The following is a 16,759-nucleotide window of genomic DNA, read 5'->3' on the forward strand; positions in this document are numbered from 1 at the left end:
TGAGCTGTGCCTCTGCAGAAATATCACTGTAGCCAAGGGCAAAACCTAACAGCAGCACTATGTACATAAGTGTGTTGATTTTGGTGATAAGCACTTTCACAGACACACTGACACATTCTCCTAAACGGGAGCGCTCCAACTCAACACATGTCTGGCATTCTCTTGTTTTTTTCAGTTGTTAACTGCAACTTCTGCTTCCACTTTTGTGGTTTTGCAGGCTCACAGGTCTGCTGTGATGGTGAACCTAGTGCTGATTTTTATCCTTCTGTGATACTGGTTTTGTCCATGCTCTTCAAGTACTGTGTGTTCTTGAGCAAAGTACTTAAATCAGTCAATGCAACAAGATGCACTTCAATTTTGCAGTGTTTGCACTCTGCTGTGTCAAGAACTCTCATGCTCATTCTGCTTCTGACTTGACAGTGGTGCAAGTCATAAGGAGAAAACGTGGGAGAAATTAAAAGCTTATTTAGAAATACTGAAAAATATGTTATAATAGTTAACAAATTTTAGTTCTAATAATTAGCCTTTTTTTTTCCTTTTTTTGAGAAAAATGCATGTTATCACTGTTTAATCATAGAAACCTAGAATGATGTGTGTTGGAAGGGACTGTAAAGACCATTTTGTTCCAACCCCCTGCCATGGGCAGGGACACCTTCCTCTATCCCAGGTTGCTCCAAGCCCCATCAAACCTGGCCTTGGACACTTCCAGGGATGGGGCAGCCACAGCTGCCCTTGTACAAGATGCTGATAAATTATCTTTTGCATTCTGTCTTCTACTGTATGTGGCTGCAGGAAATGTAGCACAGCTCAAGCCAAATTTTGGAAATACTGCTATCTTCCTGTTTCTTGAAAAATTAATTCCCTGTTTTGTAGAAAATCTAAATACTGACTTTACCAGTACTGCAGCAAAAACTCAGGAAATAAAGTTCTTGGCTAATACCAATCAGTTCACTCATTACAGGGTCACTTTTTGGACAAAGCAGCATGTACAAAATGGATTAAAATACTGATAAATTCAATATGAAACTCATTCTAGGTCTATGAGGTGCTGTAGGAGGGCAGTACTTACAGAGAGTTATTTTGGGACAGAAGCCATAGTTCGGCTACAAGAGATGCAAGAATGGTAGGGATAAGAGCAATTCACTATCTTCATTTTTTCAAAAAGCTAAAAAGTGTATTTTTGCTTTTTTGATAGAAACTCTAAATTGCAATGGAAGAGTTTGCTTTCGTTTTTCTTTGCATTGTCATCTTTCTCTTTTCAAAAGAACAGAAAATATTTTTTTCCCCATCAAACAAAAATAATTGACATATTTTCACTGTTATCAAACATCATGATTCTGTGAAAGCTCTACTTTTAAATGAAATGTTGAAGAAAATCTTCTGGTGAACAGTTTTGGCAATTCCCAACACTTTGTGGGGAAGGAGGAGATCTGATCTTCACCATTTGCTATGCAATTCTCTAAACCTGGGCTGGATTCTCAGAACTGGGATGGCTTTGCTGTCTGTGGATTTGCATCAGCAATAACCTTTCCGTTTTTCACCTCTACAACCCTCATTATTTCCACACCATGTGTTTGAAAGTCAGCTGTACATTTAGAAATTGGAGTTTTAAACTCTTTAGGAACTGTCAAATGCCACTTGAATGTTTATCAGCCAGCTCTCCCCTGTAGCTGGTGCCTGGCTTAACTCAATCTGCTGCACTACGAGGTTGCTATGCTACTTGCTGGAGCAGACTTACATCCTCCTGGAGCATTCCAAACACATGGACCCATCTGTGGGAAAAGTCTTTGCAAGAGTTGGCCCACTGAGGCTGCAAATTTCATTAAAGGATGAACCACTTCTCCCTTCTCTTGAAAAGAAGGCTTTTGACCTGAAATATCTCTGAAAGTGACTGGGTGTGTAGGACTAAATTGGTTCTGCTGCCACAGCCAAAAAGGGGATTTTGTTCCTTCAGCTCAGTGGTGTTTCTTACCCCATAAGTAAGTGATTCACCTACTCTCCAGAAATTAAATTTCTCCTTCCTCATACCTACTGTAACCTCTTTTCCCAGCTCTGTGAATCAGTTTTCTCTCCCTGCATCATCCATCCATCCTCATGTCAAGGATTTTTCTTGCCCCTGACTGTTCCTCACCCTTTACCAACCTGCCCCTTCTGTTCCACAGTGCCCCAAACCAGGTATTTCCAAGAGGAATTTTGAGTGTGTACCCTTATTTCCCTTCTCTTAGGTTAATGTCTCAAAGTTAATCCCGCCCCTTTACTCCAGGAACACTCTAAACAGCAAGGTGGAGAGGAGGGGAAATTCTGTCTTGGTTTAATGCCTTTCTCTAGCAAATCAACCATAGGAGGTTTCAAAACTGAAATTTATATCCAAATGCTAACTGTTTGCCAAAAGGCAAATTAGATAATTATATAATGGACATGGAGTGCCGCACAAGCAGTTGCATGGGGCTTGGCAGCTCTGCCTTCCAAAGGAAGTGAAACAAATTCCCCTGCAAAACGGGCCCAATCTTGGCCCTAGTGCTTCTAATAACAATTTGGAAGGACCAACTCATAAATGCAGAGCATAGGATCCTTTTTATGTTTTCTCACAACATTTTATCTGTTTCCTGATGGTCTTCCCCTCTGTTATTAAAAAAAAAAAAAAAAAAAAAAAAAAAGAACAAGCATAAGCAAACAAACAATAGAGGCAGGGCAGAGTATGAGGATTACCAAATCCTCCTTGCAAATGCAAATGTCGTGCTGTTGCGTTTGTGGAGCTCATATTCAGGGTGCCATCTACTGGCATGTAGGGCTGGTAACGCTGTCAGGAGCCTGCCTGGAGCTTGGACAGCAAAGGATTCCTACCTGAAATTCCTAAGGGCACAACTTTTGTACCTTTCTTCCATATTATGCAGACTTCCTCCATATTCTGCAGGATCTCACTGTGTTTTACACTGTGACAAACCTAATGGTGGAAATGCTCCATTTTGGGTTTTGTTGTTGTTTTCTTTTATAGTAGTTCCTGTAATTTTAGTATCTTGGAAAGCCTCCTTGTAATAGTCTGATGTATGCAAATTAGCTCAAATTTCAGGAAAATTAAGCAAGGTTCAATGAGATTAGAACCAAGAATTTCAGAAGTCTTTGCAGCCCTGCCATTTACTGTGTTCCTACTTGTGATCCAGGGCATGACTTTGTCACACTATTGAACTTTTTTATGGCACGTCGTGTACTGACAACACCAGGCAGAGACTACCTAATTAAAACTCATAATGCTCCCGAGAAGGGATATGTCAGAGCTTTATAGGTGGGAGATTTCAGAAGAAAATCTGAGCAATGTGCTCCAGCCAAACATTGGATCCGTGACAGAGCCAGCGCTGCTCTCGTCTCTCGAGTCTGATCCGCTCTCCAGCCTGGAGCCTACTGAAAATCTGTTGAGAAGCAATTTTGATTTGATACCAACATGAAATACAAAATGGTTTGACTCTCCAAGTTTAGGAGGAGAGAAAAAATAATTTCCTGCTTGGAGCTGCTGCAGTCCTTACTGCCAAAATGGCAAAGTATCCCTGTGACATGGATTTGGGTGCTGACTGCTCTGAAGGGTGGTGAGAAGTGTCTTGAGGAGGGAGAACACACATTGCTGTCCACCAAAGATTCATGGAAAGAGTTTTCTCAAGTGCAATACACCAGCTCTGCAGCAGCCATAGGCAGGCATGCTCCTAAGTAGCATGAAACAGCTTTAATCTAATTTCTATAACCTGAGGGTTATAGAATTCAGCTTCTGTGGGGATCCTTGAGTAACTGAGTCAATGCAGGAAACAGCCAATGGGCACAAGCTTTGTTTTTGGTATGGATTTTTTTGGATTAAATCCAGTGTTTCTATCATGGTACATCATGTTGAGTGAGCAATGGGCTAATATTAAAGCACTTACTCCTTTCTTTTGTCGAGAGTGCTATCATGAATGCAAATAAATTCCCTTGAAGGTCCCAGCCCATGCCAGGGGAGTTGGAAAGATGTGATCTTTGATGTGATCTGATCCCCCAAAAAATCTGTGGTTCTATGAAAAGTCTTCTGGACATGGGCCAACCACTTCTAGGTGCTCCGGCTTGATCAGGTTGGACCTACCAAGTTCTCTTCCACCCTCAGCCATTCTGACTGCATGACCTGTTGTCATCATCCTCTACATTTAGGGCAATTTCCTGTGAGGGATGGTTTTATCAGTGCTGAGAGGCTGAAGCTGTGGGAGCTGTGTCCTCCCACCTGCCCAGGCTGTGGTCCTGCCCAGAGATGTGCAGCAGAGCTGCCCATCTCCCTCTCCCACCTTCACACCCGGACAATGCTCTTCCTCTGCTCTGATGTCTTCACAGTAATGGGCTTTCTTGAAATCAAGGAATTTAATCTCTCAGAGCCTTCAGAAGTTGCCAGGATGCTGCTAGAAATAGCCATGCTCTCCAACCCATTTGGAAAACGCTGATTCTTCAACAGTTTATACTATAACTGCACTTAAATGGATTTCCATTTCCCTGGCTCCATAGTTGGGAAACCAGCTTTTTCAGCTTGTGTAGTATCTCTTCCTTACACATTTTCTCATGTGGTTACACAGCAATATAAAGAGCCAGTTTTTTGTGACTCTCAGTAGATTGCTGCACCCACGAGCTACATGTAGTAGTACGAGGGTGAGCAAGGGGGGAGGAAAACAGAGCAAGTGTTGTACATCACTGTCTTGGTGTTTTTTACAGGAAATATAAAGCAATTTTGCCTACCAAAAAAGTTTTTAATAGCTAGAAGGGAGTTAGTTGAGTTGTTTTAACACTAAAATGGGAGGTTGAACTGCAGCACTGTGATCACTCCAGGTCCACTACCCATCCAAGGGTTTGAGAGCTCAGCCATTTCTCAATTTCAGATTTTAAAAATGGACAGAGAAACAAAAAAATCTCATCCATGCTGCTGGTAAGATTGTGAAAATTAAGGGCTATTTTATCAGCTCCAGGACACTGCAGGGTTTCAGTGTGGCCCTGAGATGCACTTGTAGCTGGCCCGTGTGGGACTGTGGAGGTAAGATATGTTAATTGGCTTCACAGCCTGTCCTTTCCCTTTGCAAGATTTAAAATGTGTCGTGTGAGCAGGGCCAAAGACAAAGTGGAGTGGCTGCCAGCTGGATGTGGCAGAGGCTTGCAGGGAGATTACACCATGGAGGAGAATGGCTTTTGAGATAAGGATAATCTTTTACATAAACTAACTCTTCCAAGGCAGTTTGGATGGGAGGGTGATAAGGACAATAATAAAACTGCAGGCTGACACAGCTGATAGTTATCCTGGTGTTCAAAGATGATCAAGATCTTGCCAGCAAGACAACTCAGCTTCTTCTCCTGACTGCAGTGACACAGTCCTGGCATTGATACGTTTTTGTATGGGGAGTCCCTAGATTAATGCTCTTATTTCACATTCTTCAGGTCAACCCAGCAACCATGGAAAGGTCTTCAACTTCTGATACAGCCTCTGAAAAGCCTAATCCTTCCCACCATAGCACAGGGGCTGTTCAAATGAGGATCAAAAATTCCAACAGTCACCACGACAGGCTGAGCCAAAGCAAATCTATGATTCTCTCTGAGAATGTGAAAGTCGCCGAGCCCGTAAGTAAAACACTCCTAAATATTTTGTGAGTCTTCCAATTTTTTAAAAATCTACAGATTTATTTTATGCACGTTAAGACACTGGTTCCATTATTATCCTTTGAAAGGAGGGATCTAAAGTCACTAATACATTTTTAGGAGTATCTCTAGGCGTTGGAATAACAGTTTTCCTTCATGAAATACAGAATTTGGCTTTGGTGGCCATGATCATGACATCTACTCAGCATTTCAACTCTCAGTTGCAACAGCACTTAAGTAAGGCTTAAGTGAGTAGAGAATAGCACTTCCAGTTTCAGACACATATCACAGTTTCTCAAAAGGCAGACAGAATAAAACAAATGGAAATTTCAAACTCTGCAAATTACTTTGTAACAAAAAAAGTCTTGCTTTAAGACTGAATGAATTGCACAAAAATCAGACACTGAACATATGCTGTTATTTCAGTAGTAAACAGAGTCAAAGGAGCTGAGTTGTTTTTTTATCCATTAGCATTTTTTTTTCAAATTAAATAGTTAGTGATGAACTCTATTGCCAGTTGCATCCCTGCCCCTGTACTCCTTGTGAGCTACTAAACAAACTGATTGGTATGAGTCTCCCCTGGTTAATTTTCTTCCATAATGGTGGCAACTTGCAGCTGAGGCCATATGATGTTACAAAATTATTTATGCAATGTTAGCCACTTTTTTGGACTCCAGATCCATTTTGTTGTCAGAGAATGCAAATGAGGGGGAAAACTCTGTTAGCTGGGGACAGAGTCCCAGATCTCAGCCACTTCTCACAACCATGCCAACCATAATTTTTTTGCTGTTGATGTAATGGATTCCTATAAAATATTCAGCTTTTTGACAAAGTTATTAAATGGAGGAAAGCCACAAGACCTTCAGTATTTCCTTTTTACTCAAAATTAAACCTCAGAATTTAGACTTATTTAGAAATATGTTGTTCTAGTAATTAATTTCTCTGGTGTAACTTAACTCATTTCTCCTTATATTTCTGCAGTGAAAAATCTGTTTAGATCTTAGCAGCTGATAAGATACCCATTTACCATTTATTTAAATTATATTCTTTGCCTCTGACACACTACATATGTTTCCTCCTTTTATCTGACTTGCAGTGCTCCTCCACCAAAAACTTGGAACACTGCTTATAATAATTCATTGGGAATATTGTAATGTAATAACAGGAAGAACTGTACCTTTGAAAAAGTTTAAAAGTTAAGTATATTTAATGGTGCCTAACATTTTATTGGCTGTGTTTAACAAAAGGCACTAGGCTGCAGTTGTTTTTGACAAGCATGAAAACATCACAGCATGAGACTGCAAAAGGAATTATGTAGAGAAATTACAAGTGATCCATCTCTCAATGAATTATCCACCTCAATAGCCTGCAGAACTCAGCTACCAATTAACACCTACTTTATTACATGTTGGGATGTACTTAATAACTTTCATGTGTTTATGCACTATTACCTTGACTGATGCCTCTTGTACAATTAGGCATAATTGGCATATCAATATGCAAAAGTTAAAAGGATTAACCCTCTTAAAACTAATGAGCATTTCTGTATCCAGCTGCTAAATGAGACAAAATTAGCATTTTTCACTTTTGGGCAGGATTTTATCATGCAGTTTCTCATTGTTGATATTACCTTGTTACATAACTTTAGTTTGGGGGATAGTATGCTGGACTGTTACAGAGCAAGGGCTCTAAAAAGTTAAATTAGACATAAATATTCACTGCTGTATCCCAACAACCACATCAGGTGCAATATATGTTCATTGGCTGGGAGCTGGAAAGTTGCTTTGTGTTGCATTTGTTTAGTAGCTAATTACATAAAAGCGGAATTTTACCGAGTATATGTCATTTTACCAAGCAAACTTGGCTCCGACATAATAGATTGAAAGCTTGCCATGCTACTAATTTCCTTTCTGTTTCAATTCTTTTCATCTCTTTTTGCCATGCAGAATTTTCTGACTAGATATTGACAGGCTGAAAGTGTTTGGGCGTATTTACTTAAATAAGCCTCTTAAAGTTGTTTGCTAACGCCCAAAGTAAAAGCAAAAATTCCCAAGGATCCAAATGCTTTCAACTGTGGGCTTGAAATGCAGCGAGTTAAAGGAGCAGTGAAATACCAATTGTGTGTATCGGCCGTGTGCTGACATATCTGGGCATGTGACTTGGGAAGGATTGGGGGGAAAGTAATGCAGGGGAGTATCTCCTATCCTTCCAAGGGTCTGTAAAAAGAAGGGTCCAGCTGACGCAGGCATAAATGTGTATTTATATAAGTTTAATAATATTTTTTAAAAAATTGAAGAGTTCTTCCCGTTACACTTTTCTACAGAGTCTTCACTTCTGCATTTAGAGGCATGCAGATCCCTGCTAAAAGACGCATATTACCAGAATATTAATCAAAGCTAATTATTTTGTGCTTGAAGAAAAAAAGGATTTATCCTCATCTTTCTACTTGGAAATTTTCTGTTTTCACGGTCTGCCTCTGTTTAGATGATGGATATAATCCATGAGGCATCCATTGATTATGTTTATTTTCTATTTTACATTGACTATTTTTTGTCATATGATTGGAGAGATTTTTCTTTTGAAAAAAACTAGAGGCAGCTGGATAAAGGATTCCATACCACCCTTTTGCTGTCCATGCTTGGTGTGTGCAATACACTCTGTTCTATTAATAAATGGGTCAAATCCTTTTTACTCAACTTATGCAAAACCTACTGGCTTTAGTGGATTAAGGCAATCAGCCTTTGGCACATTTTGAACAACCAATAGAAATATAGATTTCTAAAACTTATTTGGAAAGAGGAAATGCACATTCTGGACAATAAAGGGCGTAAACCAGGCACAAAGGTAGAAAGATGAGTGGTGATTTATAGACGAGAAAAATGCCTAATTTTCTCTGAGGGATTTGCTGTAGTCTGAAGCATGTGCTGTGGTGCTTCTGAGCACACCTGGGGCTATACTTTTGAAGGTGGACAGATTATTTTCTGTAGGGTGACAGGGAAGGGTGTGCATCATACATCAGCAGGGCCATATGCACGTGTGCATTTTATAGTGGTGCAGATGCAAATGTGGGAGGCAGGAACTAAACATGCAAGAGATTATTGGGGGTTCGTGTTATTTATTTCAATGGAAATGCCTGAGCTTTGTGCAAAGGTTGAAATTGATATTAATGTAAAGTCTAAAGAGCACAAATCACAAAGCTGGACACAGGCTGTGGCAAGTGAGGGCTCTTTCTGTGCTTAATGGTGTTGTCTGAACTAGCAATGTAAATGAATATTTGCTATTTTCATCTGTTAAACCCCAGGGAAGTGCATTTTGCTTCATTCAGAACAACTTCAAACAATGAAATGTCTTTTTTATCGGTGTCTATATTAAGAATTAGAACGTATTTAGACATTCCAAAATGTTAATGTATTAGAGCTTTCTCTGATTAGGTTAAACAAACTGGTAGGTTTATTTATCTCCCTAATACATTATCAGAGAAATGGGAAGCAATCTTCTTTTGTTTCTTACTCCTGTGATCATAGAACACTTGCCAAAGTTATGGCTAGCCAAAAAGACAGAAATAAATTTGCTAAAAATATAAACCTTCTGTTTAGCAGAGTTTTTGAGCCATATTTTGAAATTGCAGGGCTTGTACATGTTTACTTCAAATCAAGCTTATAGTCAAGTTTGAGGCTTTGTTTGTATAGATTGTCCTGAAGTAGATCCTGATATTTAATTAAAATGACACTAAATCACATTGAATTGATAAGACTTGGCATCTCAAACAAAGGTAATTGCCCGTATTGGTTTTGTACAAAAATAGAGCTGCTTGGAAAATGTGCAGCCAACACAGACTGTCAACTCCATTTATAGATCAATATGTGAAAACCATTGATCAGGCAGGCATGTGTAACAGTAACACTTTGCATTTATTTGTTGTTTTTATACCACGTTAAGGCTTACAGGATTATCGGCTTCCAAAATATTTTGACTTCCTCATAAATATGTTATCTGTTTAATGTTAATTGCAAGACAGTCTCCAGCCCTCTTTTAGAGTATTTTCAGTTTCATTGCTATGGGTAGTTTTAGCTCAGAAAGGGATTATTTCAATCTCTGCGAGATCATCAGAGCTTCTTTTATAGTGTAGTTTATTTAGGGAAAGTTTTTGAGGATAGCTCCTTTTTTTTCTTCCTCCAGTTTACTTTTTTTCTTGGAGGAAATAGCAAATCTTGACAAAATATTTCTAAAAGCAGAAAACCTTCTCCTGATGTAGTTTTGAAAAATATTCTCTTTACTGTGATCTAAATAGTGACTGCCCAGACTTTATTCTCTGCAAATTTTGTCATCATACACTGGTCTGTTACAGATGCAGCCACGTTTGTCTCTATAAAAGAAAAAATGCTGTGTTCCCTTCAAGGTGTACACAAATCATGTAACAGCACTGGGACAGATACAGAAAAATATATGAGCTTCCCATGACACGGGTGGGAATTATTAATAAATGCGAGCTTACACCTTATTTGCTCCAAGTATTTCAGGGTAGGTGTGAAAGCTGTGGGTCCACAAACACAGTCCAGATTCACTTCTTGAGCACGAATATTGCTAAAAGAAAACAAGTCTGTTTAGTAACGTTAGGCATTCCCCTTTCCAGGGCAGGAAAACGAGAAATGAAGTGTGTCATATGTCCACTTGCTGTGTTCAGACTGGTTTTGTGCTTTGGAAACATAGATCTGCTCTCTGCTGAGCGTGGTGCTCACAGACTGCCTCCTTCAGCCCTTGGCTCCAGTTTTTCACCCATTTCAGTGCCTGTGTCCCTCGTTCCCTACCTGAGGAGCTGCTCTGGCTCTGGGGCAGAGGCCCTCAGCCTGCACAGATGTGACTTAAAAGCTGAAAGTGGAATATTAATGCATGAGCCTATTTTAGGGCTCAGCTTATCTTCAATAAGTGATTTTCCTCAGGTTTGCCTCCCAACTCTTTTACAGGACCAATATTTTGTGTTTTCAGGTTCAAAACAAACCTCTTGCTTTTGTGAATAATATTTTTTTTCATTTCTGTTTTCTTAAATATGCCCTGTGAGAAGTTATTCTTTATTGTATATTTGCATCATAGCACTTCAGCTGAAATAATCCTGGCTAAAAAGGAAGAAGTTAATTTTATTGTTCAACTCCCCATTTATTTCTCCTCCCCACAGTTTCACTGTACAATTTCAGCTGCGTAGCTTGACAGGCAGCATCATAATGAGATCATAGAAAAAGGAAATAACCAGCACCTATTTCTTCTTGAAAGCAAGGATAAATTCATTTCAGCTCTATTAAGGGAGTGGTGAATGTAACTGGTTTGGCTTCCTTGTTAAGCCAAACCGAAGTTCAGACAAGATATTATAGGGGTCAGAATTGCTGATTTTGACTTTTACTCAGTGTGACAGGAGGGTAGAAAAAAGGTTCAAAAACCTCCATTTTTTTTTTCTTTTTTTTTTTTTTGCAATCTTACATTATCTCACGCTGTGAAAATCTTTACTCTATTTACCAAGCACAAATTAGTCTTGCCAAAGGTTCTGAAAGTTTGCTACTTCAGCTTGGATCCTAAAACTTCAAAGAGAGCTGCAACTCCACAAATTAGTGTATGTGCTCTGCCATGGCTATTTTCACTTGAACTTAGCTAAATTCGTTTATAATTTAGTGCTGATTGAACGCTGCCGTAAACGTACACAAGACACATTTTTTAAAGTTAGTCCTCTGATTACTAATTTGAATAAAAAACTCTAACCTTGTTAGCATCTGGACTTATTTTCATAATAACAACCCCTTCAGAACCTACAAAGTAATGAATAATTGACAACAAATGAAATGTTTTGATAGTTGTCGGCACAAAGCATGTTTAATGTTTTGTGTTGCTTCCTAGCTAATTATGTAGATGACACATTTGTCAGACCTTGACTGCCATTAGAAACGTGTTTCCAGAGGGGAGAAAAACAGGCTATTCATAGAGTAATTAACTAGAATGCTCAATGACCTGTGAGAGATTCAAATGGCTGCCAGTTCAGACATTGTTTTGTTACAGAAGCAGAGGGGTAATTAAAATTCCAAATTACAGTGCTATGATGAAGCATTTGTTTGTTGACAGTATACTCTTACTCTAGTTTGTTAATTCTTTTTTAAATTGCTTCTAATCCATTTTATAGCTTTAGGAGCTCCGTCTTTGAATTTACTGACAACTAATATTATGGCAAATTGTTCCTCGGCGGGCTTGGCAGTTCCATGGGAGCACAAGGTGGGTGGGATGGAGTGGCTGCTCTCCCCCCAAACCGCCGCACCATGTGCCGCCACTGAGACGCGGCTAACGCGCCGCATCTTGTGAAATGATATGTTCATAATTCTGCGTTAGGGAAAGATGTCTGCTCAGGGCAGGAAATGGTTCAGATCGAGCAATAATAATCAGACAAATTGAGGGGAGGTGTCCTAGAACGTTAGGGGGAAGAGCTGTGATGGGGCTGGGGTGACCGTGGGTTAGGTGAAGCACTTTGGGAAGGCGAGGTCCGCTCGGTGACGGAGATTTGGAGGACAATCGTCTGCTTAAAGGAATCAAACACAAAACACGAGGAATGGGGTGTTTCATAAGAGTCCACTGTATCTTTGCCAGCGCCCTTTGCAGGCAGTAATGGACCTGACAGGGTAAGCTGTCTTTTCTCCTCCAAATGGGGACTCTTTGCAAGTCCTAAGTGTTAAAGTTCTCTAAACAATGAATTAAATGCAAGCCCGAGTGAAATATTTATTTACTTTGCCAAAAGTGAGACTCTGGTTTTGTTAAGGAGATGTGACAGAAGTAACATGGTGTTTGATGCAGGAGAGCTGACAGCGGCATGGAGTGAGCGCTGATTATCCCGAAGACACTGTCAGCCGGGATTGATTTCCACTTTCTCCGTTTATGTAACGGTTCCTGTAATACAGCTGACCCCAAATCACGTTACCTTGTCATTTCTCTGCATGGATCAAGAAGAGATGAGCTGAAAATAGCTAGGCACTGACCTTGAACTTGGCGGAGAAGTGAGAAGTGACAGCGGGGGATGCTCGGCGGGGAATGCTCTGCGGCCGCGGCAGCACCAGGGGGCAGAGCAGCACCAGGGATTGCAGCTGGAGCAGCTGATCCCACGGACCCACAACCCCGTGCCAAACGTCTTGCCACCCCCCCCTTTCCTTCCCCTTCCCCTTTTTATTAATTTTTGTTCCCCTTTAAAAACTGGGGAGATGCTAGCTGGAGGAGCAGCTGTCTCTAAAACATTGGTGTTCCCATCATTTGCCGCTTGAAAATGGAATTATTTGAAAGGATGTTCAATATTAAAATACCCTCCTAGCTGAATGCTCTGTTAAGAAGTTTTGCATCCTCTTCATGAATACCTCCCCCCCCTCCCGTTGTTTTCCTAACATGTAGTGAACAAATCCAACATTTTCTTTATCATTAATAGAGTTTTCTACAATTTGGGTGGTTTATGAGAAGATCAATGCATTCCTCAAAGTCTACAAATCCCTTTGAGTTTCATAGAAAGCTTGGTGTAGATAGATATAAAAAATATTTTTAAGCTGATAGGACATCTAAAAAAGGGTAAAAAAAAATTAAAGAGTTTAATTTTTTTTTCTTTTCAGATGAGACACTTCTCTCTGTTGTAATGTATGCCTTGAGGGACAAAAAATGAAAACTTGGTTATGGAAATATTATTTAATTTACCATCTAAAACCCATGCTTGACTTCTTTTGTTCCATATTTTCTTTTAATCTCTTAACAGCCCTTTTAGTGTCTGATGCTGGCAGGAGCTGTGGAGACATGAGGTGGCAGTGCTGGTTCTTCTCCAGGATCTGGAGCTTTGGGGTGTCACTGCTCAGGGCAGGACCTTGTGAGAGCTTGGGGCAGCACCAGGAACCCTGAACTCACCCTTTAAGATATTTGGCCACTCTCTCACTCCCACTCTCATTTGTTAACACTGAGACACCGATAGGAAAGTAGACAGAGTAACGTTCAAAAATATCTTCTAAGGTAGAGTTGGTAGTTCTTCAGAGAGTACAGGAAAGGCAAGGTGTAAATGAGAGTTTCTGGATTAGTAATGATTGATTTTATTGTCACCTACAGAAGAGTAGTGGAAATTCATGCTAATACCAGTTTTGGTCCACATCACATGAAATGTGATGTCTTGTTGAAGAGCAGAGTGCAGGCACAGGCTGAGGCTGTCATTTCTCACTGATAACTGGGGACCAGGGCTGTGGAACCAACAGAAACTCAGAAGGAAAAAAGGAGAAAGAGACACCCCTCTTTATTCTTTCTATCAGAAATGTGTGAAAATGTTGAAATGAGGTGAACTCTAGGAACTCTAAATGTTCCTCTCCTTCAACTTATCTTGCTAAAACCCAAAGAATCATCATTGAGTTGAATCAGGAGTTTGTAGCTCAAAACTTGCTTGCTCCAAAGCTCTGCAGAGTGTGGCCTTTGAGCTGTCCTGGTAAGGCAATGCAGCAGACTAAGAAAACTTGGACATGAGGCTTGAACTAACCCTCCAAATAATATTCTTTTCTCTACCTTAACATCTGATTCAAATTACAGTGATCCCAGTGCTTTTGTATTACCATCATTTCAGAGCCCACACCATATATCCTTCTGGTTTTTACCAGTAGGAAAAAATTATTTCATAAAAATCTCTGCTGATTCTGCTCCTCAGGCTTCTAACTTTTTGTCTGTTTTATCCTGTAAGAAGTGGCATCCAAATACACAGACATGTTAATGACACTGAAGTTGCCATCATGATGTTAAACAGACCAACACACTATAAAGCCACATCTTTTTGATTCAGGAGTGGGACAGCAACATGCCATGATGTAGCAAGATAATTTTATACACATAATATTTCACTTGGCTTCCAAGATAGCCTTCAGTTGTATTTATTCATTGCAACCAAGTGGAGAAGGAGCTGGACTGGAATTTGTCATGTTTCCCTGGTCCCAGCCTGGATGTTTGCCTGCCAAAGGGATTTTTTAGTACTTTTTTTTTCTGTTTCTCTACCTGTAAAGTGGGACTGTGGAGAATGTATATTTCTTTTCCACACATTAAAGAGGCTGCCTCAAAGCTGGTTCAACCGTAATGTTTCAATCATGCTCTGTATGTAGATAATTCCATTCTCATCATATTAACTCTATTAATTAAAACAGAATTATTCCACAATTATGCTTGTGTAACTGAGAGGAGAAGTTGGCCCCAGGTCCTGTACATTTTCCTTATCTATATTCTCTGTGCTTAACTGTTTCACTATTTCTCATCCAAAAAAGCCTTATATTGGCTTCATCATTAATCACTTCTCTTCCCTTGATTCTATACCCCTGTGCTTTCAGCGGCTTTAGGTTTCTCTGAGGGCCTTTGTGTCCTGTGCTGTATGTTTCAAAAAATATGCTTAAAAATTGTTGTTTAAAGGAGTCTCTCTGGAAATCTGTGTCAGTGCACACTGTGACAGGGAACATAAGCTGTGGAATTATATTCCTCTTATGCTATCTTTATTAAATACTGTGTTACAGCTGAATTGTGGTATCTAACACATTTCCTTTCAAAAATGCCATCAGATTTGAAATATGTAGGTACTGAAACTGAGATTATATCAAACTTCCCATAGCTAGTCTTGGGCACCTGACCTGCATAGCTTCCCACAGGGGAAAAGTGAGCTCCATTTCTTTAAATTTCCAATGAGAAGGGACATGTGTCTCCTTGCATTGAGCTACATGATATCACATCATGTGGCACCGAGTGATCCAATGCAACATGACAGGAGAGGTAAAGAACCAGGGGTTTTTTGTGGGTTTTTTTTTTTTTTTTTGGTCAGTTTTAATACTGCAGTGAAACATTTGCAGTACCAATGAGATGAACTGGGGATCAAATTACTTTGTGCATGCCCTAAATACATGTGCTATTGCACTGTGTATGCACAAGCTTAATAAATGTTGTTTAATGCAATGAGAAGGGGTTTTAAGATAGAAAAGAGTGTCCTTGTTAGGCAATGTGCCTATTAGACAAATAGTTGACAGCAGAATTCTCCTGCCCTAAATCACATGAAATTTCCTTTGAAGTCAACCTTTCTTTCTTTATTTTTTTTTCAGCATCTGATCCTGTCATGTTAACATGGCAATATTTTATTTTCTGTTTGATTTCCTGTTTGGTGTGATTCATAGCCTTAATGGAAATAGGTCTTTATCATCCATGATTTTCTAGTTGAGGGTGTACCTGCATAGACACACAGCTGGATTGGAACCTCCCCCTTCAAAGGGCCCAGAACCCAACACCTTGAGAGGAAGAAGGAGCTTCATTTCTCAATATACAGCCTATTAAAAATAAAAAAAAAAATACTTACATGTCATAGACCAATGCAACTAAGTTATGTTTGTTATTTTAGGACAGTACTGAATATGCCTAAACTATAGAAGCAGTTGCACCTTTCTTTTTGTGTTTATTGACTCTCTGAGCTGCCACACTCTCTCCAGTTGCAGTAAAAAGTGGCTTTGAAGACTACAGCCAAACCCAAGTAGAGTAAAAAATGTGTTTTCCTTTCTAATCTCTGAATCTTACCTCAGTTTTGGAATCAGATTTGAAAGTCTGTGAAATCCCCATCCTATTTTCCCTTACTTCCCTCCCCTGCCCCAGAGCTCTGTAAGAAAGATTGTTCTCCTGGATATTTCATCCATGGCCAGGACTGGAAGTGCTGCAGCTGTGATGAGAGAATCTGTTCTCATGACATCTCTAGCCCCAAGGCAGGTAGAAAAACCCAGACAAGCATCCAAACTTTTGTTCATTTATTTGGACCAAACCTGGATTTTGGACCAACTGAGCTTCCCATTAGTGATTCTGTCATCCTTAAGAGCTCATTCTTCTTGATTGTGGTCCTGAAGTCAGACTCTTACTTTATAACCTCATTACACAAAACCCCCCAATGTTTAAAAATTAAAATGCCAGGTGCCAACTCTTTCCAGTAGTTGGCTACTTTAACTTTGAGCTTTCCATTTTTTATCAGCAAATGATAAACTGAAAATTCAGTGTTCCCAGTTTAGATCTTTCTCAAAATTAAAGTGTAAATCTAAAGTAGCCACCTGTAAGCACTAAAACCTGAAGACATTTGGACACAAGT

General features: G+C 39.7%; 1 protein-coding gene across 1 annotated transcript in view; it reads left to right on the forward strand.

Moving 5' to 3' along the window:
• ARHGAP15 (Rho GTPase activating protein 15) overlaps positions 1-16,759 on the forward strand; it is a 320,905-nt gene that overhangs the window by 11,252 nt on the left and 292,894 nt on the right. The window contains exon 2 of the mRNA XM_066553615.1: positions 5,431-5,610. Within this exon, the coding sequence (XP_066409712.1) occupies positions 5,431-5,610 (180 nt within the window). The remainder of the gene's footprint in view (positions 1-5,430; positions 5,611-16,759) is intronic.

Source organism: Molothrus aeneus, chromosome 7 (assembly GCF_037042795.1).
Source record: "Molothrus aeneus isolate 106 chromosome 7, BPBGC_Maene_1.0, whole genome shotgun sequence".
NCBI lineage: Eukaryota > Metazoa > Chordata > Aves > Passeriformes > Icteridae > Molothrus > Molothrus aeneus.